General features: G+C 37.9%; 2 protein-coding genes across 2 annotated transcripts; both read left to right on the top strand.

Moving 5' to 3' along the window:
* Positions 1–14,105: 14,105 nt before the first annotated feature.
* On the top strand, positions 14,106–21,101 carry LOC108990135 (probable pyridoxal 5'-phosphate synthase subunit PDX2). The gene is made up of 7 exons (XM_018964008.2): positions 14,106–14,302; positions 14,392–14,519; positions 14,966–15,053; positions 15,156–15,229; positions 19,772–19,963; positions 20,460–20,554; positions 20,636–21,101. Exons 1-7 carry the CDS (start codon positions 14,248–14,250, stop codon positions 20,760–20,762), a joined length of 759 nt encoding a protein of 252 aa, XP_018819553.1. The 5' UTR covers positions 14,106–14,247; the 3' UTR covers positions 20,763–21,101.
* Positions 21,102–24,661: 3,560 nt separating this feature from the next.
* On the top strand, positions 24,662–26,293 carry LOC108990068 (asparagine-rich protein-like). Its single transcript, XM_018963916.2, has 2 exons — positions 24,662–25,163; positions 25,346–26,293. The coding sequence occupies exons 1-2, from the start codon at positions 24,740–24,742 to the stop codon at positions 26,080–26,082; spliced, it is 1,161 nt and encodes a 386-aa protein (XP_018819461.1). The 5' UTR covers positions 24,662–24,739; the 3' UTR covers positions 26,083–26,293.
* Positions 26,294–26,554: the final 261 nt, after the last annotated feature.

Here is a 26,554-nt window from a genome sequence, read left to right as displayed (position 1 = left end):
ATTCCGCGGTGGGTCCGCCGGTCCGGTCCCATATAACTACTTGCATTAAACTAGATGCAAAACACCTGTGTCAAGAAGGTTCATCCAAAGGCTAGCTTTTTGCCAACTCACTGCCCACCGGTATGATTTTTATAGAAATTTTACAAACTATTTCATGACCTATAAATCTATTTCTGACCTTATTTTTTTTCAAACGCCGGTCTTTATTTAAAAAAATAAATATTTTAATCATAAAAATAATTTACAAAATAAGGTGATCAAATGTATTAGATTATAAAAATATTTTTATTATAAAATAGATCTAATATAAAAATATGCCAATTTATAAATTTGTTTTTATACAATTTTTTTATTACTGAAGCACAAATATATAAAAAAAATTATTTATTTATAAAAAGTTCATATATATTTTAATATCTTATATATAATAACAGACAATTCTTGGTTTATTATTTTTTTTCTTTTTGTCCTTGCTTTTATATTTATTTTCCTTCCGTAACCTTGGTCTGCCTTTTTTTCATTTTTGCCCTCTATTCTCTATATATTTTCCTATTATCTTTCGACTCTCTTCTGGATTTCGATTCTGCCGAATTATTTCCAATTATTATCCAAGAAAAACTCTATACGCAGTCGGGCTGCTTAAGCGCAGGGGAGCAGCGCTTATGTGGAAAATGAAGCGCACCGTTTTGCATATTCTGCAAAACGATGCACTTCGTATCAAGACCAATACCCACGAACCATTTCCCTTCGTCTCCACCTTTCCTCCCCCTCCCTCCTACGAAGTCCTCCCTTCGTCTCCACAAACTCTCCCCCTCCCTTCGATTTCTCCTCCTCCGCAAAAGGTATCCGAGATCTTCCCTCCCACAAAGCTACACTGCCTCTCCATTTGCTGTTCTACGTCTCCATTTGATACTCTGCCTCACCACGAAGCCCTCTTCCTTTTGTCTTTCGAGACCTTCCCTCCCACGAAGTTGCTCTATGAGACCCATGGAGAAGACCCACGAAAATGGAGACCCACGGTGAACACGAAGACTCAGAAGCAATGTGGGTAGCAACTCCTCAAATCCGATGAGAAGAAAGAAAACGACTAGGCAACCATTACACATGAAACCGATGACTGAGAAAATCGAAAGAAACAGACCCCGTACGAGCGGGAACAAGAAGACCCAAACGGACTCGAGCTCTGTTTTTTCTTCAAATCTTCTTTCAATCATTACACATGTAGCCGACGAACCATTACACGCAAGACCCAAACGCAGCATGAGCGAGAAGACGAATGTAACCAAGCTTTGTTTCTTCAATCATCTTTCGGTTTATGGCGGCCTTCTTCTCCTATTCTATTTTTTTTTTAGTCTGACGTGGCATCTCGACTGCGCACCGACTGCATAACCCGACTGCATATAGAATAATTGATTATCCAATTGTGATTCTGCCAAATTATTTTCTCCTTCTTATCCTCTTCATCATTGCTTCCCCCATGATTCATTTTAAGTATAAGATTTTTTTTTTTTTTTGCCACTTCGTATACAAGTTCTTTATTGCTTTAACTAATTTTAGGTATAAAATAGACTATTTTTTGCCGCTTCGTCCATTTTTTTTCATTTTTACCTCCCATTTTCTTTTCATTTTTCCTATCTATCTTGACTTCTCACTTCTCGTATGTTCTGATTTCCGCAGCTTCTGCAGATTTCGATTCCAGTTGTTATCTGTTATCTTTTTTTTTTTTTTTTTATCACCGCGAGTGGATTTAAGTATAAAATCAAGTCTTTTTTGCCGTTTATAGCCTCGATCTTATCAGATTCTGATTTCTTTTTATTTTCCACCGCTTCCAAAGCTCTTATCGGATTCTATTTTTAATTTGTTTTTCACCGCTTGTGGCTTAGTATAAAATGATTGTCATCCTTCAATTCCCCCAAATTTTGTTCCATGTTTTCTTCTACTTCTTCTTGCCAGTTCAATATCTTTAACGCGAATAATCTTCTCCCTCTACTCTGTGAAAGTGCTATGTTATTCTGCTGCTAGGCTTTCGGTAAGCCCACCGACTAAAAATACCCCTACTTTTATATTTTTGTTCGGATTTGTGTTGGTTTCATCTTTGTGCTTGCGTCTATGTGTGGAAAAGTGAGGTAGAAAATGAAGAGACAGAGATGATGAAGGAAATGGTTTCTCGAATGTTAAAATGAAATAAGTACAAAAAATTCATTCTGTGTAGAGAGAAAATTTAAACCCCAAACAGATTCATACTCATATATATGAAATCAGCCAAACACAATATGCAAATCCCAAACAGATCAATCCCAACGAAAATTCATTCAGATCCAACGAAACAAAATATGTAATGTGTACTTTCATCTAGAAAAATATCATCTTCAATGTAATCACGAAAAAGAGAGAGTTGAGATCTGAGGGATTTTTAGACCCAAAAGCACACGGCCCTTTTTATCCATTCACATCAAAGACCATTTTTCTAAGACCTCGTGGAGGATGACAATGGTTGTTGGTGAAATATTAACTGAATAGAGAGGAGAGAAGGAATAGTGGAATAAAGTGATGGAGAAGTTAGATCTGAGTGGGATAAAGTGAGAGAGATGAAAGACGACTTACCGTCATTTCTTGCGAGGCCATCGGAAGCGGCAGAGCTAAAGTCAACGCTGAGAGAAGGACGGTCGTTGCTGTTGTTGGTGGAAGATGAGGGAATGTCGTCACTGTCTGGCTGGAGACCTTGACAATGGCCATGCGGCCCTCGATGATGCCGTCATGCTCGAAGAATCGGATAGAGAGGGGATTGACCATAGAGAATAACAAAAAAAAAATGGAATCAAATACTTCACTTCGTATATGGAGGACGAGATGGGTGGAGACTGGAGAGGCAGACGATGAGCCTCCTAACTCAGCTAGAGAACTTGAACCCATTTCCATTCGTACCCTCTACAGTCCATCCATTGCGACTTCGAGCCCAGTAAAAAAACAGTGTTTCTATAACGCCCGTCCTTGTGGTGGGTCTTTTTCCAAAATATTTTTATAAAAGGACGACGGAAATTACCGTCCGATTTAAAACTTTTCACTTGCATACCCAGGGTGCGAGACTCCATGTTTATAAATTAAAATGTGTTTTGACAATAAAAGAGGATTACAGCGAAAAATATAAATCTTATAATAAAAAGGCATATCGTACGTTTAAAACTCGTGCCTAGACTTCCGTACTCTTCCCCATGGGCCGTGTCCGTCCTGATCATGCAGTTCCTGTGGGGGGAGGGACATGTATAAAAACTAAAATGAGTCGATGACTCGTAAGCATTACTTCATACAGTTAAAATATAGCAATATAGGTTTTCATTCATGCATTCATCATTCGTACATACTATTACGTGCATGCATACGTGTCATACGTGCGTTCGTTTGAAAACGTCACTAGATGGGGTTTATCTCTTTTAAGCATGGCATCCTTTTCGTAAAACGTTTCTCATGTCAGTGCCTTCATTTCTTAAAGAGTTCGTGCATACGTGCTTATGTGCGTTCATTTGAAAACTTCATTATACGGAGTTTTTCTTTCAAAAGGCTTTCCTTTCTTTAAAACGTGTCCCCCGTCAGTGCTTTCATTTCTTAAAAGTTCGTGCATTCGTGCGTTCGTACATGCATGCATACATCCATTCGTTCTTATCACTTTCATAGGCCAGTACACACTGTTACGCCCTATGTGTTAGGGTTAGCGGTCTTCCTTTGGACCCGGATTCCGCCCATGACCACGGGTTGTGAATTCCTTTCATAGGGGGTAGCACTGGGTGCACTTCCAGTACTACTTACCCGGCATTGCAATCGGTCCATTCATTGGTACCCTTTTCATTCATTCATGTGGCCGTTACGTATCTTCATACATTTCATGCTTTCATTTCTTTCTTTCCTGCTTTCATCCATTCGTTCATTCATGCCAGCTTAAAAGAGCTGGAGCTTTCATTTAGTTTATTCTTTCATTTAACAGTCCTTTCTTTTCATGAGAAAATATTTCTTTTCATTGAGAAAACATTTCTTTTCATTGAGAAACATCGTTTTGGGCGTAACCCCGAAAATCGTCCTTTCGTCTTTCAGTTCATTTCAGTTCTACCATTTCCTTAACAGTTCGTTCGTGGAAAACTTCATTTAAGAACATACATGGGCTTAAACGTCAGCTTTCGTGGCATCCCATAAGCGTCACCTTGAACGTCGTCAATCATGGCGTCCACGAGCATCACCTCGGGGCGCACATGAGAGCGTCGGTTCATAGGATCCATAAAAGCATCCATTGTCATGCCTTTCAAGCATTTTCATCAGTTTATAGATTTTCTCAGAAAATACATACAATAGATACAGCATATAGTCATCCATTCACATGCGTACAATTAATACTTTGGTTGTGTAAATAGGGGCTGCCAAGGAGGGGCCGTACATACTTATACATTTGAAAACTTAGCATTTTCTTTCATAAAGCGTCTTTCTTTTCTTATCGTGAGCATCTTAAAGGAAAAGTGTTTTTTGTATCTTGTAAAACTCTAGAAGAGTATGAACGTAACACTTACCTGGACTCCATGCTACTTGCATGCATTCAGTCCATTCATGTGCTTGTCAGATGGCAACCTACATGCATACACATAATCTTAATGTCATTCTCTATCTAATGCATAAGCAACTTAAACTATAAATAGAACTACGCTATACTTGGAACACTCTCCTTCTATCCCGTGCACTTACGTGCCCTTCATTATGTTAAACCCTTCGGGGACCACTTACGGTCACAACATCTTCCAACTCAAGGTCTTGTCTCGAGTGCTCATCCATTAAGGTGAACTCATTATTCACCTTAGAATTAAGACACTAAAACATTCGTCTTACTCTTCTTACAACCACATTCCGATGCATGATTCCGACCAATGGAATCACACATCTCAATCCTTACAATGCATCCGTCACTACCTTCATGCATCTTAGCCCACACTAAATCCTCATTCCCATCCATGCAAGCACACGACTCTAAGCCAACTCTGAGGCTTAAGCATCGTGCAACTATGCTCATGACAGATTACCCATTACATATGGTGAATCCGTCCGACACATGTGTCTAACCAGATTACACATGTATCTTACCCCTTTATCACCTAAGATCAACATATATAACACGTTGATCACCTGCTCGTAGGGACAAGGGCCATACTCCGATACCAATCTTCTCTTAACCCGGCTAGCATGACTTTTCATGCTACCCGTTCCTTTTGACAGTTCATCCCAACACTTAACACAACAAGACTCCATTCACAACTACACCTTATGTCATGTCACATAGCCCGAGATTACACCCAAGCTACACCATGACCTTGTCGCTTTACCCAACATTCTGCTACGTCAACTCCTGACTCATCACGAGTACGATTCCTCACGTACTTCCGTCACATTGTGACATCTCATCACATTCCCAGTATGTCATTCCTACAATCTAACACTTCACCCATCATAAGCATGACTTGCAATAACCACATTATTTCGTGATGTTGCCCAGTCATGCTTCCACTGCGTACTATTACACTTATTCCACTACTTCGCCCATCACAAGCACGACTGTCAGTAGTCATGTCACTTTGTGACATTCATCAGTCATGCTTCCGCTGCGCACTCTTATACTTGTTCTGCCACTTCATGTATACTCCTAGCCATAAGTCCATCATGGTGACACCCGTCACCTTAGACTACAGGCTTCGCCATAACTTCTTCGGGACACTGTTCCACAGTTCCCGACACTATCCATCACGTTTTACGCCCATCAAATACATAACCATCCTTATCTCTACGACATGCCACATGGATTGTCGCTGCTACATGGAGTACACTCCACGTATACTCCCTTCACATACGCCACATCACCACTATGGCATACCTGCCATATGGTACATCACTCCATCACATGGAGTACACTCCACGTGTACTCCCTTTCACACATATTACGCCACATCACCACTATGGCATACCCGCCATATGGTACATCACTCCATCACATGGAGTACACTCCACTTGTACTCCCTTCATACACACTACGACACATCACCATTATGGCATCCCCGCCATATGGAGCATCACTCCACCACATAGAGTACATTCCACATGTACTCCCCACATATACAACACGCCACATCACCATTATGACATATCCACCACATGGTGCATCACCCATCAAATGGAGTACATTCCACATGTACTCCATTCATACACATCCCGCTACATCACCATTATGGCATATACGCCATATGGTGCATCGTCACCACATAAAGTACATTCCTCATATACTCCCCACATATACAACACGCCACATCACCATTATGGCGTACCCGCCATATGGTGCATCACTATATCACATGGAGTACACTCCCCGTATACTCCCTTCATACACACTACGACACATCACCATTATGGCATACCTGCCATATGATGCGTCACTCCACTACATGGAATACACTTTGCATATACTCTATGCACATTACGCCACATCACCATTATGGCATACATGCCACATGGTGCATCTCACCACCACATAGAGTACATTCCACATGTACTCCCCACATATACAATACGCCCCATCACCATTATGGCTTACTCACCATATGGTGCATCACTCCGTCATACGGAGTACATTCCACATGTACTCTCTTCATATACCATACCCCACACAGAGTACACTCAGCGTGTACTCTTCCCGTTCCACACTACGTCAGGAGGGTATATTTTATATATACTCTCCTTGTCACACATTACACCACACACAAAGTACACCCAGCGTGTACTATTCCTATTCCACATACGCCACGCCACCAATACAGCACATATTCCCCAATCACACTACATGCGATAGTCCACAACACTTCCCATCTACACCCAATACATCACAGCGCACTACACGGCACAATGCACCTCCATACAACACATATATGCCCAACACTTCATCACACAGCACCACATCACAATACCACAACTCCATTAATACTAACAGCACAGTCCACAACCTAGTCAACTAATCAATATCTAACATAATTACGATGGATAGAGAGTTATACCATCGACGGGATAACCCGTGCGTTACTCGTTGACCGTCATAGGCGATGATGTCGGAAGAGTCGTATGTGGCGGCTAACTCACGTACGGTGACTGTTTAGGCGTTTAGATAGCTAGGTGTGGTCTTGGAAGGGCTCGTGATGGCCTTGTGATGAAGGTGAAGAGTATAACATGGCGGATCTAGCCGTGTGCAGTGGCGGTCAACCACGCGCAGTGGATGTCCATCACGTGCAATGATTACCCACCACATAAAGTGATGGTTTGGACCTAGGGCTTGGCTAAGGGAGGTGCAGTGGATCTCGTGGTGGCGTCGAGGTGGCGCCACGGTGGCGGATCTGGCCATACCGTGGAAGAGAAGCCGTGGGAGAGTGAGAGAGAGTGTGCTCTCGTGGGTGGCAGATCGAGGCCAAGGGAGGTTGGGTTGGCTTGGTGGTAGCCTGAGGAGGCTGGACGTGGAGGTCATTAGCCGTGGGTGGCAGTGCATGGTGGTGCACGGCGTGCAACCCGTGCGTGAGAGGGGGAGAAGCTGTGAGGTGGAGGAGGGGGCTTCTGGCCATGGGTCACGTGGAGGAGCTCGGGGAGGAGCCATGGTGTCTCTAGGTGGCTGTGGGTGCTGCGCATGGCGGCGCTAGGGGCCACGCACGGTGAAGCCGTGCATGGGTCTCCTTATGCGTGCGTGTGTGCGACGGAGGGAAGGTGGCTGCATGGGAGAGGCCAAGCTCACTGGGGAGTGGTGGCCGGTGGTAGAGGAAGCTGCCGAGGGAGTGGTGGCGTTGGAGGGCGGCGCACGGTGGTGCTACGTGCACTAAGCCCATACAGGCTGTGTACTTCCAACGGAGAGGAAGAGGGAGCGTGAGAGAAAAGGGCTGAGCTAGGGAGGCTCGCCGGAGTGAGAGCAAGCCATTGGTGCCGGTGGTGAGAGCTGGTGGCGCACGACGGCGCCTGGCTGAGGCCTTAAGCCGTTCGGGCGTGGGGTGGATCGCGTACTGTGTACGCCGAATGAGAGAGGGAGGAGAGAGAGAGCTATGGGGGAAATGAGGGAGAAAGAGAGGGGGTCTGAGTATTTAACTCAGTCCCTTCATCTGGGGATCTGCATAACAATCTAACGGAGGATCTTAATTACTAATTTGAAAATGCGTAAAACACTTAACTTAATTAAAAGCGCTTAGAGGAATTAAGGTAAATATTATTTTAAACTAACTTTAGTTTATAAAATAATATTCTTCATCATTAATAAAATGATGAAGTCTCATTTAACATATTTAAAAGGGAATAAAATCATTTAATTAATAAAAGCTTTCAACATAATTTAAATCTCATAATATCTTAAATAATTGAAATCATTTTAATAATAATATTAAAATGATTTCCGGCAATTATAATATTTTTGGAGCTCTTCAATAATATTATGATTGTCGTATTTAAGATCAAATATTAATTTAATAACAATGGAAATACTCCTTATAAATATTTTCAGCATATTTAAAACACTAGGCGTGCCCTAGAAGTCACACGATATCTTTCGAGACACGCCATCATGGTTCGACACACATAACGTGACTCGCAGTCGCTAGTGAGAAGGGCAGATGATCACATAATCTCTGCCTTCGAGATTTACTTATGTCATCAAGATGAAACATACGTCAGAAGGAAGAAGTGTACGTAAGAAGAAGGAGCAGGGTATTACAGTTTCTAACTATTATATGGGTGTCGCTACAGCTGAAGGATGAGTGAGAGAGAGAGAGAGAGAGGACTTGTTTAGAGATTAAGCTGGATTGAAGTGAGAGAGTAAAGAATGATATGATAGTGGATGAGTTTATTAATGGTGGTCGTAAAAAGCTTAAGATGTAAGGTGCACATCACTTTAATTAGGATTATATTCGAAGTGAAATGTCTGATAAAGCCTCAGGCTGCTTTGTTGATTTGTGTTCCATGTGGCTATTCTTTATATAATGGCATCGGGCTAAAATTGTACTAACACTATTTCTCTCAAAAGTATTTTTTTTTAAAAGAGAATATTGCTGCCAATAAAGGCTGATCTTTGATTTACCTATGTTGTATTGGAACTTTCAAAGCTGCATAACCAAATGAGTCAGTTGATTAAAAAAAGTTAGTAGGTGAACTTCTGATTTCGAAAAATGAGATTCTAGCGATAATAGTATACATGGATTTGGAACTCTACCAGATGGACGTTATGACAACACTTCTCAATGGAGAACTAGATGAGGAGATATATATGAATCAACCCACGGGCTTTGTGTTCAAAGGTCAAGAGCGTAAGATATGCAAGCTCAAACGATCTATATATGGCCTAAAGTAATCATCTAGATAAGAGTACCTCAGATTCTATCGAGCCATTCTCTCGAATGAGTTTACGATGATTACAGAGGGCCATTGTGTTTATGTCAAAAGGTGTAAGAAGAGTTTCATTATGTTGTCATTGTATGCTGATGACATACTACTGGCTGGAAATGACAAAGGGTTGATTGTCGCCACAAAAGAGTGATTATCCTTCAATTTTGAGATGAATGATATGGGTAAGATATAATACATTTTGGGAGTTAAGATCTACAGAGATCGATCAAAAAAACTTATGTATTTGTCCCAACAGACTTACATAAAGAATGTTCTTGAGAGCTTCCAAATGAGTGAATGTAAATCCATTGACACCCCTATTGCAAAAAGTGAGAAGTTGTCCAAAGAGATGTATCCTAAGACTTAAAGAGAAATAGAAAAGATGGCTCGTGTCCCTTCTACTAATGCTATAGGTAGCCTGATATATGTAATGATGTATACTCGGCCGAACATATGCTATGCAGCTGACTTTGTAAGTAGATTCCAATCTAACACCGGACTAGCTTATTGGAAAGCAATCAAGAGGATTATGAGATATCTCAAAGTAACTGTGGATTATGTATTGTGCTATCAAGGTTCGGATTTGAAGTTGAGAGGTTACAACGATACTGATTGGGGAAGTGACCTAGATAAGCATGTATCAACTTCTAGGTATGTCTTTCTGTTCAACAATAGCTCCATTACATAGAACAGTAAGAAACAATCTTGTATAGCCTTATCTACCATGGAGGCAGAATATATAGTTTGTTTAGTAGTAGTTCAAGAAGCTGTTTAGTTACAGAGGTCCTCAAGTATTTAGACATTGGCACGGATACTTTAGATCCAGTGACGATATTCTGCAATAGCATGGCAGCTCTTGCATATGCTAAGGACTCAAAGTATTATGAAAGAACCAAACACATAGATATCATATATCACTACATCAGAGACATGGTATCGCAAAATGAAGGGTCTTGAAACACATTTCTACGAGTTGTAAGGTTGCTGATCTCTTGACAAAGCCTATATCAATAAATGTTTTTGAGGCTCATGTTAGGAATCTAGGACAACGTAGATTGTAAATGTAATTTGTGTTTCAATTGACATTGAGATGTAAACTTTCATTTGGGGTATTAATGCAATATGATTCAGTTCTTGTTTTTATCGTATTGTTTTTTTCTGATATACACATAAGATATGTCAACAAGTTTAGATTGACTCACTCACAAGAGTGATCACCTCTGGCGTTTGAGCAGTGAGTAGAATAAGACATTGTGTTCCTAAATACTTGTCCAAAGAGATAAGTTGGTTGATACAAAGATATGCCGCTTTAGTAGGAGCTAAGATGAGGTCTATTGAAAAGACTATGCAATGGTACCCCACAAACCATGTAACCTGTGGTTAGCCAGATCTGAGATCCTCTTTGACACCTTGGAGGCGAGCAAATGGAGGAACTCGGGTTAGACGCTTAAGGAGTGGTTAGACTAAGATATGTACAGTGTTAATATAGATATATTCTCTTTGAGAAAGAGTAATCCACCGTAGCATGTATTTCATACTACATGTATTTATTCGACCAAATGAGTAAGTGAGTAAATGGTTCTCTTCTTTCTCACTGTGTGAGTCTCATATTTTTAAGTGTCATTTATTTACTTTTGACTATGTCATGAGATGAAGGTTGTAATGTCTACTACTTTGGCATGCTATCTATGACCATGATTGATACGGTCTAAAGAGTCATTGTTGGAAAAACGGTTCGACTAAAGTTAAATGACATGAGAGCGAATGGAAGACTCTTCGACATCGTATCTTCGATAGTGTTTGCCGACGTTGAACTATGCCGCTACACATTGGTAGCGACTAAGGTTGTGAACACATTGAAATGATTTGGAGGTAGTCAAGCATTATTCTGATTTTTTTTTAACTCAAGAGGGTTCGAAAATGCTTGAGCTGATGCGATCGAATAAGTCTAGGACATGATAAAACACTTTGGGGATGTTACTATGCTGGTTTTCTCAGGGAGAAATTTGGTGTAAGTACTCCCACTTTTTTTTTTTACAAATGTGTTTGGTGGTCGCACATCCTATTTACTTGTATGAACAAGATTGAGAATATTAGAGAGATGCAGACCTAGGATTATGCCCACTGTGTGAGTGAGAGATGTTAGATGGATGGGCACCCACGTGGGACTGACCCCCTCCTCTCCTGCATTGTAATGCAACCATGCATTACTGCCATTTAAATGGCAGATTGAAGGCTGGCCATTAAGGCCATGGGGAGGGGGAGATTTATTAAAATAGTATTTAGGTTATGGATTTATTGAGTGTTATTCTAGTTTACACTATGCAGTATATTTTTCCACTAAGAGGATATGCTTGAGATTTGCTAGACTGGATAAACTTGTAGAGCAATTTAGTAAGCTGTGCTTGAGGTATTTTTCGTTGTGTTTTCTTACACAAACATAAACACTTTTTAATTTCAAATTTTCAATTTTTTCATCTAATCATTACCTAATCATTATAATTTTTCTAAATTTTCAAACAATGCACAACAAAAATACAACTTTTTCAAATTTTAAAATGAAAATAATATTCAAAAATTATATTCAAAAAATATTTTAACCTTATAATTTTTTATTCAATTTTTTCTTTCTTATTTTCTAAAATTCTATAAATCTTCATAATTCAAACTATTTCATTATTATTCACAAAAAATTCTATCACTATTTATAAATTTAGCATCTCATTTCAATTTCTAAACATCCCGAGTTGAAAGATACGTACAAATATATTACCACTACCCAATATCAATTCACCCGATTGAAATGACATAATTCAGCCTTTGCATTTTTAACTTTTTATTTTTAAAATTGAGATGAGTATTGTTAAATAGCATCAACAAAGTAATAATACACGTAGAATCCCTTAACTGTAAAAAAAATTGTAATAGGTTAAATAAAAGAGTTTTGTTCCTCATAACACCTTAATGGTTAGTTTGGTTATATAAAATTAAACTATTTCATCTTATATAATTATTATAATTTTTTTAAATTTTTATAAAAAAATATAATATACAATTAAATTTTTTTTAAAATCTCAAAATAAAAATAATATTATAATAATATTTTATTCAAATATCAACAAAACATTTTATCTAATCTCATCTAAATTACCTTACCGACGAATGAGACAAATGTAACATCAATGCAATAGTGCAATACCATCCATGTGGTAGATATTGGTAGGCTTAATTGTCACGTTAACCATGATTGATTTGATTATTTGTCATATTAGCACCTAAAATTGATTAGAAATTCTCACAATACAATAGATTCAAGATATCATATGAATTAAAATTGATGCTTAACATAAATAATTTTAATTATATATAAGATCATTGAAATATCACGTCATCCATATTTTGAGATTACTTAATAACTTGTTGTAATTTATTCAATCTAACATGTAATTGAATTAGATATTGGTCCTTCTAAAGAAAACAATGAAAAGTTACACAAAAGAAGTCCACGTCAAAATTATAAGGACATTAGCTAGCTACCTAGATTTTAAATAGAAAGAGAGATCGCTTCTTTCTAAATTAATGGGAAAATATAGGAAAAAACAAAACCTTTTTAATGCTCCATGAAATTGTTTCTAACTTTCTTATATAACTTCTCGGATAAGATCAAAATCAGTTGAAAAGGTGAAGGTGCTTGGAATTTTTCAGGAATTGGTGCATAGGCAAAAATTCTATTTCTAGAAATAAACATTTTTTTATATGTGAAAAAAAAGTTAACATTTAGATATATCAAAATTATTATTTTGGATGGAGCAAATCGGATGTCAGTTGTTGATGAATAATCTCACATTGTTTGTGGATAAGGTTTTATGTATGTTTATAAGAAATGATCAATCATCTCTTATAGAGCTGGTTTTATGAGATGAGTTGGGTTCATGAATTTCTTCATGATATCAGAGTCTGCTACAGAACGAATAGGGGCCCACACTACTTACTCTATGACAAGGATAAAAAAAAAAAATACAAGTCTGCACATGAGGGAGGGTGTTGATGAATAATCTGATATTATCTGTGAATAAAGTCTTGGGCATGTTTATAAGAAATAAACAATTCTCTTGTATAGAATTAATTTTATGAGATAAGTTAGAATCATAAATTTTATCAATAGTGGTGTTAATCTACCCACTCGGTAATTGAATGAGGATGGTCAGAAATATGGACGGAGGCAGGATGCTAGGTCAATTTAGCCACCCTGTCCAGACGAGTACAGGGTGTGAGAGGGTTGGGCCGGGTGGCTACCTGGGTCCTATAGGATGTATATCACCCCTACATTAAACAACAGAAAGTGTTTTTCCAAAATTATTTTTAAAAAAAATAATTATTTTCATATGAAAACTGCTACACTTATATAAGATTTCTAATATTCTGCCGAAAGGTAAATGTGTTTTTTTTTTTCAATCATTTTTTTAAACATTTTAAATATTTTTAAAAAATAGAAAAAAATCATAAGTTCATTTAAAAACACTTTTTTAATTATTAAGTAAAAATAATAATAATAAAAAAAAAGAATAAAATACAATTCGGTAGAAATTTTATGTGGAAATAATATTTTCCTTTACATATTCCCCTGGAAAGAAACGGATAGCTAAACACGAATAGAATTTTTAAATAATAAAACTCGGACCACGAAACGAAAATAGGAGTCAAGAAAGGTGGTGGGAAAGAGGTCAGGTTCCAATTCCACCAACAAGGAGGGCCATAGCAAACTAGAGGTCCTTTAGTGGCATACGACTCTCTCCTCTCGCTCACTACTACTCCACCTCCATGGCCGTCGTCGGCGTCCTCGCTCTACAGGGATCTTTTAACGAACATATCGCAGGCATACTCTCTCTCTCTCTCTCGCTCGCTCTCTTTCTCATGCTTATACGTGTTCTTGATGAGCAAAATCTCTTTCGTTTATTGTGGCAGCGCTGAGAAGGCTCGGGGTCAAAGGCGTGGAGATAAGGAAGCCCGAGCAACTAGACAGCGTAGCTTCCCTTATCATTCCTGGAGGAGAGAGCACCACCATGGCTAAGCTCGCTCAGTACCACAATCTGGTCCTCTCTCTTTCTATCTACACAATATTCTTTTCCCTTTGTCTCATATTAATTGATTACGTTTTCGTAGGAAATTATACATAGCGGGTGACTCGACGAGAGCGCAATGAAACAAAAGAAAAAAGACATTTGGCTAACGAAAAACCTATACCTTTTTGTGACTTTTGCTAAAACCTTTCTACTTTATTACATCATAGCGTAATAATATGTAAATGACAAAATGGTCATTGGATGGATTTGCTTTGTTTTGTTAAAAATATGCAATAACGTAGTGAACTAATCGACAAAAAAAAAAAAAAAACGAATATTCGGTTTCATCTTCTTTTGTTTTGTCAGGTCCCTAATAATTTTGAAATGCTGGGATTTGTAGTAGGTCATATAATGTTTTCAGATTCTTATATGTTCTTCACAATTATCTAATTTATTGATTTTTAATTTACCAATAGTTTCCTGCTCTGCGTGAGTTTGTTACAATGGGGAAGCCTGTTTGGGGGACCTGTGCAGGGCTTATATTCTTGGCAAACAACGCTACCGGTGGGTTTTCCATCCTTTGTTCCCTTAAAATCAAGTCAGTGTTAATTTTATGCACCTAACCTTGTTTTTTTTTTTCCCCAATAAACACGCATATCTTTTCAGGGCAGAAAAGAGGGGGGCAGGAACTAATTGGGGGCCTAGATTGTACTGTAAATAGAAATTTCTTTGGTAGTCAGGTAATTCTCTGCACTATTCTCTCAAGTGAATTATGTTGTACCGAGATAGTAATGCAATGAAGAGAGAACATGTTGCATTTGTGTAGTAAAGATCCATAAATTTGTTATAAAGAGACGGTAAGCATGTTTGTGAGTTTGGATATGAGTAGACATACTTCTGTTTGGGTTATGGGAAGTGAATTGTTTGTTTCTTATAGCATCTCATGTTCAAAATTGTTGTTATGGGACCATTTAAAAGCGTGGCATCCGTAGGAAAATTTTTTTGTAACATCAGGTTTTGGAATCTCATTGAACCTTGTAATTATAATTTTATATATTTTTTAGGATATCTTCTATAGTGCTTTTGATTTAAGGCCATTTTGCTTCATTAATAAGTCTCATAATAGCTAAATAGGTTAATAGTTTTTATTTTCTTATATTTGTGAGCTTTTAGAGTCGAAGGCTTTTTTTAATTTTAAAATTCTGTACTTGCTGGTTGAAAGATCTAGTTGTGGACTGTAGATTTTATTTCATTAATAGGTAAGTCTTCTTTAGTTTTTTGGGTTTTTGTATTTATCTATGGTCCAATCCAATTGAGTATATTGTACAATTCGAAACAAGAGTTCTGGTCTTAATTATTGAAGTTAATATAAATGTTATTTTAGTCAAATAATTGAGAGCTGAACAATAATAATCAAGTGCTTTGATTTATGGAAGACTTGTTCGTTTCTCTCTATTACTTTTTTAAATTGCCATCTACCCAGCTTAGAACACCTATTAGTTCCATCAATGCTTTCTTCTTTTCAATCCCATACCATATCCCTTCTTTCACACCTTATGAATCTGTTAAACTCTAGATCTTCTCAATCTTTTTGAAATCAAGTAACTCCTCCAAACCTACCTTTTTTTTTTTATTAGCACCAGGTGTCCGAGAACAGCGTCCCAACTAATTCCGGAGGTGCACAGGCTCACGGCATGGAGTTTCCTACAAGTGTACCTCGTGGAATTCAAGGGGAAAATCCCCCAGTCCGATTGCTCCTAGATATTGTTTGCACCCAAGGGGATTTGAACCTTAGACCTAGGGGGAGCATACCCCAAGCCCAAGGCCTTTACCACTTGAGCCAACCCCTAGGGTTTTTCCAAACCTACCTTAAAACCTTACTTTCCTACCAGAGAATACTGTGCAAGCTGTCTGCTTCAAAAAATAGCATTCTTCACCTTTAGCATTATCCTTTCCAACCTAATTCTTTATACAAGCACCAGCGACATTGTTTGATAGATCCTAGACCTAAACCCTCAACTATCTGGCCTAAAGGTCATCACAAAACACATAAACAGATTTCTCAGAGTCTTTTCTATGTAAATTTGTTATCTGAATGAAGCAAAGATCCTACTAGAACATTCTTGCTGTATCTTTTCTAGTCCATCACAATGCTGACTTGCATGGATTTATTGCCACGTTTAATACTCTCCCAGAAGATTTTGAACCTGTGAAGAATATTTTGCATAAATTAAAGGTGAAGTAAAAACCCTTCTGTTACCCTGAAATCTTTAAACTCTAATTTGGAGGAGATTAGAACTTTTATGGAGGTACTTTAGTTGTTATATTTGGTAAGAAGCCCAGGGCTATTGCTACTAGTCAAGATTTGTGATCCCCAGGGATTGGTCAGTACAACCCTAATGCTTCAAATGCCTCAGTTCTTTTATTTCCCCATCCTATAATCTTTTTAGCTGGTTGCATAGTTTGGAAAGCTTTTTTTGATGGTACAGTCTGATTGGAGATAAAAAAAAAACACTACTTTGTGGAAGTTAAACTAAGAGGAACACCTAGTATTTTGTGGTTAAGCATCATATTATGCAGCTATTAAATCTAGGAAGATGTGAAAGTTGCAATGACTCATTGCCTTGCCTAAGAGTATAAATTCAATAATTAAATTAATCTCTCCCATCAATTTAAGCTTTTTGGGCAATTGGTGATTTATCATGCTATCAAAGTAAAGCCCCTGAGTTTAAACTATGACTCTACACTTCACCACTTCTTGAGATTTTGATCCACACCTGAAGAGAAGGGTTAGAATAAAAATTAAATAATTTAATTCTCATTTTCCCATCAACTTAAGCATTTGATACAATTAGTGATTTAACATCTCGTACTATGTAATTACAATCAATGACACACTTGCTATTCACACAGTTGGTGCCACACAGTTGGTGCAAGGAAGTTATTCTGTTGACTTGTATGGCAAGAAGTTTTATAATTTAGTCATGAGATTGGGATTTCCTTCGAATTGAGAGGTTTGCCAATGACTGAAGTTTTATATTCCTTCTATTTTGGCTGCAAGAAGACTTTATACCATGGCTAATGCAATTCAGGTTGCATGAATGGTAGATTGGAGTAAGTAATATTAGTACGGAGAGAACAATTTTGGATTCTAGTTGGGGCAAGTAAGTTGACAAGCCACACACTAAGGGTACGTTTGTTGAGATGAGGTCTGAAATTCTCAAAACTTCTCACAATTTCCTTTCCAAACATCACTCAAACACAAAACACTTTTCAATTTCAAATCTTCAACTTTTTCATCTAATTATTATCTAATTATTACAATTTTTACAAACTTCAAAACAAAACACAAAATCAATACAACTTTTTCAAACTTCAAAATAGAAATAATATTAAACCATTTTTCTCTCATTTCCTTTACCAAAACCTAATAAAACATCTTAACTCAAACAATTTATCTACTATTCACATACCATTTCGCTACTATTCACAGAATTATGAGATACTCCAAGTGTCCAAACAAGCCCTAATTCTTATGCTTCAAACAAGAATACTTGTCTTATTATTTCTTTAATTGTTCTTATAAATAATAGTTATTTTTCATCCCAAGGAAGTAGTGGTTCTAGTTCTAAAAGTGTAATACTTTGGCCATATGTATTTCCAATCCTTCAAAATCAGTTTCTATGCTAGAAAAAGTGAAGTCCTAAAGAAGTCCAAAGGTAATTAAGGAGTGAGAACAATAAGAACTTGAAGAAGACCTTTGTGAGTCCCTTGATTCTAAATTGAAAATGAACTTTGACAATCTCGATCTAGATGATAAGGGTATGATTAATGTCATTCACCCACTTTATAGGGTCACTAAGATGTTCATGGGAATGGAGATCACCACTAGTGACGGAAAGTTTTGAAGCTTGAGTTGATTGTAGGGACAAATATGTTCTTTGGTAATTGAAAAAATTCATGAGCCTAACTCATCTCATAAAACCGGTTCTACAAGAGAGGATTGTTCATTCCTTATAAACATGCCCAAGACCTTGTCCACAGGCAAGGTGAGATTATTTCTCAACACCCTCCCTCACGTGCAGGTCAGTATTTTTTTTTTAGTCCTTGTCATGGGGTAAGTAGTGTGGACCCTCATTCGTCCTGTGGCAAACTCTAATACCATGAAGAAATTTATGGTTCTAACTCATCTCATAAAATCGGTTCTACAATAGAGGATTGTTCATTCCTTATAAACATGCTCAAAACCTTGTCCACAGGCAATGTGAGATCCTCCCTCACGTGCAGGTCAGTATTTTTTTCTAGTCCTTGTCATGGGATAAGTAGTGTGGGCCCTCATTCGTCCTGTGGCAAGCTCTAATACCATGAAGAAATTTATGGTCCTAACTCATCTCATAAAACCGGTTCTACAAGAGATGATTGTTCATTCCTTATAAACATGCCCAAGACTTTGTCCATAGGCAATGTGATATTATTTCTCAACAATAATTGATATTTGGAGTTGCTGTAATGCAATATTTATGCGGTGGAGAATTTGGGTTTGAAAGAAGATTCCCATTCTACAGCCTTATCATGTGGTATGGATTACTAACACGTGCTAAAGACTTGCCAACATTGAAGCTGAAGAAGAGTTCCTTAATCCTTAAATTGTATTTTGAATGCCATTTTTGGGAGGAAGAGAAATGTTGCAACATTGGACATATAGGGAAGGAACATCTGGTTTTTGTCACCTTGTGGTTGAGTGATCTGTTTCCAATTCTGGTGCAAGGAAGCTGGCTGTGTACACAAGAGACAATTAACTTAGCAATGACTGGCCTGCTCTAGTGGCGCCTTCAATTTGAAAAGTAGTTTTCATTGTCCTGATTTGCCATAGGCGGTTAGAAAGAGATTAACTAAGCATTCTTTGTTTAATACAAGAATGCAGAGAGCATTGAAAGAGCTGTCTTATTTCTTTTTAGATACCTAATAATTAATAATGGTTTTTCTCTGCTGTAGGGATTTATGAAGACCTTTCATTGTGGATTTATATTCTTTAGTTTATGTTTTCCTTAGTGTTTTCTTTGTGTTTGTTGTTTTAATCATTTATAAATAAAAAGCTATATAATGTATGGAATCAAACACCTTAAATGTTTATTGTTAATAGAATTACTTTTTAAAAGTCCTGCTTATGGGGTACTGACTTGAAAACCCTATGTACTCACATGAGTCAATTTATTATCACTATCCACTGATGGGGTTTCTCAGCCATGCTTGTTAATCTAAAGAAATTCTTGTCTGTTCAGATTCAAAGCTTTGAGGCAGAGCTGTCGGTACCTGAACTTGCTTCTAAAGAAGGTGGTCCGGAGACATTTCGTGGAGTATTCATCCGTGCTCCTGCAATCCTTGAAGTAGGGCCGGAAGTTCAAGTGCTGGCTGAATGTCCTGTCCCATCAAACAAGGTGTTGGCTTCAAGATCTGAGGTTGAAGACCAAGAGGTTTGTTATATGTTCCTTACCATAATGACCTTTTGACTGGCAATACTTTGAAAGCAAACTTCATTCTGCTATTCAATTTATACACTAAAGTATATTTTATTCGTCTTAAAAAAATTGTCTGGCAATATGCTGTTTGCTGCAAAGTAAAAGATAAGCATGCATCACATGCTTATTTCCTGTTGCAGGAATTGGCAAACTTTTCCCCATTTTCAAAACAAACCATTTCACAATCATTAAATCATACTACAAAAGTGGGATTGACTTCCACCGTTTGTGGATAGAGTAAACAATATTAGTAGTGATGGCTTATAGATCTCACATTAGATAATGAAGCCATTAGGCACGGTTTTTCTAATTTTTCCCCCATGAACTGATATGGCATAATGATTTTGTAGCCCATTAATGCAGTCACATTGAAAGGGATCATATTAATTTAATTAATCAACTTTTGATGGTATTTACTATATGCATAATCATTATGCATACCCTATTTCAGGAGAAATTGTCTGAAAAGAAAGTGATTGTAGCTGTAAGGCAGGGAAACTTGCTAGGGACTGCCTTCCATCCTGAATTGACAGCAGATACTCGATGGTATATATATTTTTCCATCACCCATGTGTTAAGAAATTTTTTATAGTATTATGTGGGGGATCTAAAAAATTGCCTTTGCAGGCATAGTTACTTTTTGAGGATGTCAAGCAGTGTCGCAGAAGTGGCCTCAAGTAGCATTGTTGCTGTTGGGGGAGAGGATTTAAGTTTAAGCAGGCAGCCAACCATCGACCTTCCCATATTTCAATAGTTTCAGGCAGAAACTAATAATTATCTCTACCTTATGTTTTTTTCCCTTAGTTTGCTTTTGATGATATATATATATATATATAATATATAATATATTATATATTATATATATATATATGGTCATTCACATTGAGCAAGTATTTTTTATGGTTGGTTTAGCTCTATAGTAGATAGACAATTTGTTCTCCCCCATATGGGTGTATTTAATATTTGACATCACTTGCATATGGGGAACCTTTAAATTTTTGTCCAAGTAATTGTATTTCTGTCATTGGATCTTCAATGGTAAAAAGTGACTGGGGATTTGCCTTCAAGTTAGGTCTCCAGCATGTTCTGCAAATGCTGCAAAGATTCTCTCATTTAGGATTTATACCGTAAAACTTCAAGAGGTTTAAACAGGTCATGTGTAGTAATTAATCTCAATCACTTTGTTCTGATCGTGTTCTCAGTTTTTTCTTTTATTGGCACCGGGTGTTCAGGAGCAACGTCTCGACTAATTCCAAGGGTGTACAGGCCTTCGGCAAGGGGTTTTTCGCAAGTGCACCTCGGTAAGACTATTCATCCGGGCCGGATTTTTTTCCGGCCCGGTCCGGAACCCGGATAACCGGGTTCCGGTTACGGTTTTCGGCCCGGATTTGATCCGGGCCGAAACCCGCATTCTAATAACCGGATTCATCCGGTCCGGACCCGGGTATGAAACCCGGGTTCCATAAAACACCCGGTACCATCCGGGTTTATTTAAAATCGAAGTGATGGATGTTGTAACCCTAGTGAGCCTTCATCTCTAACTCTCCCAAACTCCCGTCCATCTCTCTGTATCTCACATCCGTCTCCATGCACTCTCCCCCCCCTCCCCCTCTCTCTCGTCGCTCATGCTAAAACTGTAGTCTCTGCCGTGCAAAGCTCCGTTTATCATTGAAGAGAGCGAATCGAAGGTCTCTTTCGATGATTCCGTCTTCTTCTTCCTGTTTCTTTCGGGGCTCGAAGGTCTTCTCTCTGTGCCGATCAAAGAAACCCTAGCCTTCCTCCCTCAGTACCGATCGAAGAAACCCCGTCATCCTCGTGACCTCATCTTCCTAACCGACTCGCCGTCATCCTCTCGACCCCAAGGTTTGTTCTCTGTGATTTGGGTAACATTTGTGTAGAAAACGAAGAACCAAGGCAATATTTCTCTGTAACATTTGTGTTGAAAATTAATATCGACCCAGAATGGAGGTCTTGGCTTGCTTTCTCTGCAACAATTTTTTTAGGGTTTTCTCGTTTTATCACTTTGTTGATTTGGGTATATTCTTATGAAAATATTTGAATGGAAAAATCTTTGATAGATCTGTGTTTTTTATTTTTTTTTGTTAAATATGGGTATAAAGTATATGCTGCTAAACATGGGTGTAAACGTGGGTTTTTTTATTATTTTGCTATCTGAACTCTTTGGTGATGCCTCAAAGTATGATGCTCTTGTTATCCCTCAAAGTATGGAGCCAGTTGCATCCATGATCCATCTGCCATGGTCAGTAGATTTTAGCTGCTGCTAATGTTCTCAATGGATCCATGATCCATTTGTCAGAAATGTTTTGTGCAGTGGAGTTGATATTTTGGTGAATTTTGTTGGTAAAATCATAGCTAGAAAGTGGTTAAGAGAGTTGGAGTAATTCCAATCATGGATGGCTTTTTTGTTGTTATCAGGAATTGTCCTCCAGGATTACAATGTTGCCTAAATAACGACAAACAGATAAGTAATAAGATTGATTCAATACTTGTTGGGAGATGGCATTTGAGATTTTGTCAGAAATCAATGTGTACAGTATATTGATTATAAATATAATCCTTTATTTAATAAGTTAATCTCTCTTTGGTCTAAACAAAATTATAGTTTGTACAGTACATCCATGATCCAGCCGTGAAGCTCAATGAAGGAATGGTCATGTAGTCCCAGATTCAACTAATGCCAGAGAGTTGCAGTTTTGATATGTAATCCACTTTTGATATGTAATTTTATATATTGTAATTTTTGTTTTGTAATGTAATGTATAAATACTAAATAATGAAATATGTAGTGATTGCATTATGTTTTTTTAGATGCATTTAGTTATAAAGTAATTAGTTTTATATATAAAAGAATATGAACATTTTTTTTTGAAAAATTTACAATAGAATATAAGAATAATAATAATAAAAAAAAAAAGCATTTTGAAAGAAACTGAATAATATGGGTTTTTGTTAAAAAAAAAAAAAATCCGGGTACAATACGGAACCCGGATTGCCGGGTTTCAAAAACCCGGATTCATCCGGGTTTCGGCCCGGGTTTAACTCGGATTAACCTGGTCCGGGTTTTGGCCCGGGTTTGGAATCTGGGTTCCGGTCTGGGTCTACCCGGGTTCCCGGGTCGGAACCCGGATGAACACCCTTACACCTCGGGTAATTCAAAAGGAAAATCTTTCAATCCAATAGTCTTTAGAGATTGTTTGCACTCAAGGGAATCATGTTCTCAGTTAATATGCTGATTCTTATATGATGAACACTGCCAATAATAATGGCAACAACTAGGCCTATTCCGAGAATTATGAAGTGAAGTTCTGTTATTTACATGTCTTTTTGCCACAACTAGGCCTTTCTTTGAGAACTATGATTTTTTTTCTACGACATGAAAACATGTTTATTGCCCCAAAGACCTGGGATGTTGAGACAGAGGGAGAGGGAGGTATAGGGTCGTTTTTTAATCTATTATTGGACTCCAAATTCCTACTCCGATTCTGATCCAAGTTTTCTAATCGAATCGGAGTTGAGATAAATTAAATCAGAGATCGGAATTTTTATACAGCCCTATAAAAAAAACCCCATTACACACCGCATGCATTGCATGGTAAACAAGAAACGGCCGACCATATTTTCCCTTGCCAATCTGGTAAATGAAAAATAAAATAAAATGAAAGTTGGTGGTGCATGGCTGCTCGCTCATGTGTGGCCTGGCCTGCCTTTGATCATTGGATTGTTTTGGGTACTGGCAAATGTGTGGTTGCATCAACTGTATGCATGGTTGGCTTTTATAACCAGTTTGAGGAGCTCATGTAGAAAGAATCAGAAATCTAGCTCCTTATAATCCAAATGATTTTGTTTGAATGAGTAAAGGCATAACATAATTCCTTCCAGTCATGCATCAATGTTTTGTGCAAAGAAAACAGAAGAAAAAATTCTAATAAATCAGGTAAATTTGATTAGGACAAGATGCATGGGATCCATGGCATTAAAGGGCTTTCTATTACTATACACATGAGTTCTGTGTAATCAGTACGTTAGCCGACTGCTTAATTATCTGATACATTTTATCAAGCTTTATGTTTGCTATGGATTTAAGGCTTCCCATCGAGCTCCATGTGCCCTCTCCCTTTCTGCAAATTTTAAGGGCCAGTTCAGGTGTTATCTTTAGTTGAAGGTTACTTCATGTTCATCAAAGCTGTCTTATATCTAATTCTGCAAATTTACGTAGGATCAAAGCTATTTTCTCCCACAAAAAGATTCGTGTCTTCAACAGCGGATGACTTCCTGAATGCTTTAATCTTAATTATAAAACTCCAATAATATGGATGCATGTAGCCTCGTTCATTAACAAACTAATTACTGCTCTGTTTAAGAAATTATATAATCCTTTTCTCCTCCCGAAGCCTGTAATTAAGTCGTTGATCAAGCAAACACAAGCTTTTTAATTTTTGTGAGGTTTATTCAGGGAAAAATGGTCCAAACCTATTCACTCAAAGCAATAAACTAGAAATATTTGTATAGAGATCGGTTTCTCAGCTGCTTGTTTAGATGGAGAAGAAACTCCTTCCTCCTTACGTAAGGCGAATTCCATGGCCTATTCCTAGCCTTTAAAAGCCCCTTTGCACCCCGACCCTTTTCATTGCTCATTCCTTCTTCTTCCATTCTCATTGCAATAGAAAAAGTCTACTGAAGGTGACGAGAAAGAAAAAAAAAATCATAGAGATGGATATAAGCAAGTTGTGCATTTTCATGATTTTCTTTGTTCTGTTCATCTCCATGGATCCCACCTTTGTTCAGGCTGACGGGAATGACGATGGGAACAGCAACAACAATAATGGGAATAATGACAACAACAACAAGAATAATGGGAACAATGACGACGACGACAACGGCAACAACAACAGCAGTAACAATGGCAATGGGAACAACAACAACCAAGAGGATGATCCTGCCACAACAGATTACGACGAGTTGGCACCAGCAAAAACGGGACAGCAACGAGCTATGTGCAAAGCGAAGGGGGCATGCAAGTCCAAAACCCTTATGTGTCCATCTCAGTGCCCGGAGAGGAAGCCCAAGAATAACAAGAAGATGAAGAAGGGATGCTTTGTTGACTGCAGTAGCAAGTGTGAAGTCACTTGCAAGTGTAAGCATCGATCCTCTCCCTACTGACTTCTACTACCATTTCTTTTTATCACTTATACTAGTTATGTTTCTTTATTTATGATAAGTATTATTATTGGATTTCTATTTGTGATTCTATTCGATATGCTGAGAGCTTGGGAATATATTTAAGAGCAGGAGGAATCTGAGGATTTTTTTTGGCAGATAGAAAACCCAACTGCAATGGATATGGCTCTCTCTGCTATGATCCTCGGTTTGTTGGTGGGGATGGTGTGATGTTCTACTTCCATGGAGCAAAGGGAGGAAACTTTGCCATTGTTTCAGATGATGACCTCCAAATCAATGCTTATTTCATTGGAACCCGACCACGAGGAAGGACTCGTGACTTTACATGGGTGCAAGCCCTGGCTGTCATGTTTGACACTCACACCCTTGTTATTGCTGCAAAGAGAGTCACACACTGGGACGATAATGTTGATGCTCTTTCTGTGAGGTGGGATGGCGAGGCTGTCAACATTGCTAACAATGGAGAGGGAGAATGGAGGACTAATGGTGAAGAAAGAGAAGTGGTAGTTGAGAGAACAGATGATGCTAACAGTGTAAGAGTTACAGTTGCTCATCTGGTTGAAATAGACATTAGGGTGACACCAATTGGACAGAAAGAAAATAAGGTTCATAACTACCAGATACCAGCAGATGATGCTTTTGCTCACTTGGAGACACAGTTCAGGTTTGCCAAGCTGACAGATTTTGTGGAGGGAGTGTTGGGAAAGACATACAGGCCAGACTATGTTAGCCCTGTGAAGATTGGGGTTCCCATGCCAATGATGGGCGGGGAGGACAAGTACCAGACTCCATCCCTCTATTCACCTATTTGCAAAGCTTGCAGGTTTCAGAGGCAACCTGCAATTGGTTCTATGAAGGAAGTTGCTCAGTACTGATGACAATCAAGTTAAATAGACAAATTGGTCTTTGAAAACAAATCTGTAGTTGTCTGCAGGAGACGTTTATCTTGTTAATTTGGGTCTTCGGCTTTGTGTTTGACTGAATACAGAAATAAGGGCTCAACGCTTGCCCATGGCACTTTCATCTTCATAAATCTGTGATCATTTCATCTTTCAATAAATTCTTTTCAAGTTCTTGGTGATTGAAGATTTTTTTTACCCTTTGGTTAAACTTGGAGAAAACTAATTTTTCTTTTTACCTTAATATATATTTATACATAGTTACAAGAAATTGTGGAATAGTTTATTCAATTAGAACTTTCTGATGAATGAAGATGCCTACAAAATCTTATAATTTTTCTTATTGAACTTGGAGAAAACTAATTTTTCTTTTTACCTTAATATATATTTATACATAGTTACAAGAAATTGTGGAATAGTTTATTCAATTAGAACTTTCTGATGAATG

This window comes from Juglans regia, chromosome 14 (assembly GCF_001411555.2).
Source record: "Juglans regia cultivar Chandler chromosome 14, Walnut 2.0, whole genome shotgun sequence".
Classification (NCBI taxonomy): Eukaryota; Viridiplantae; Streptophyta; class Magnoliopsida; order Fagales; family Juglandaceae; genus Juglans; species Juglans regia.
Note: the sequence above shows the minus strand (reverse complement) of the source record. Positions and strands in the feature narration are given on the sequence as shown.

Excerpts from the sequence above, each read along its gene's own strand:
- LOC108990068 (XM_018963916.2), top strand. The coding sequence starts at position 24,740 with ATGGATATAAGCAAGTTGTGCATTTTCATGATTTTCTTTGTTCTGTTC. Across the intron at positions 25,164-25,345 it reads GTGTGAAGTCACTTGCAAGT|ATAGAAAACCCAACTGCAAT; the intron begins GTAAGCATCGAT and ends TTTTTTTGGCAG.
- LOC108990135 (XM_018964008.2), top strand. The coding sequence starts at position 14,248 with ATGGCCGTCGTCGGCGTCCTCGCTCTACAGGGATCTTTTAACGAACAT. Across the intron at positions 14,303-14,391 it reads TTTTAACGAACATATCGCAG|CGCTGAGAAGGCTCGGGGTC; the intron begins GCATACTCTCTC and ends TTATTGTGGCAG. Across the intron at positions 14,520-14,965 it reads TCGCTCAGTACCACAATCTG|TTTCCTGCTCTGCGTGAGTT; the intron begins GTCCTCTCTCTT and ends ATTTACCAATAG.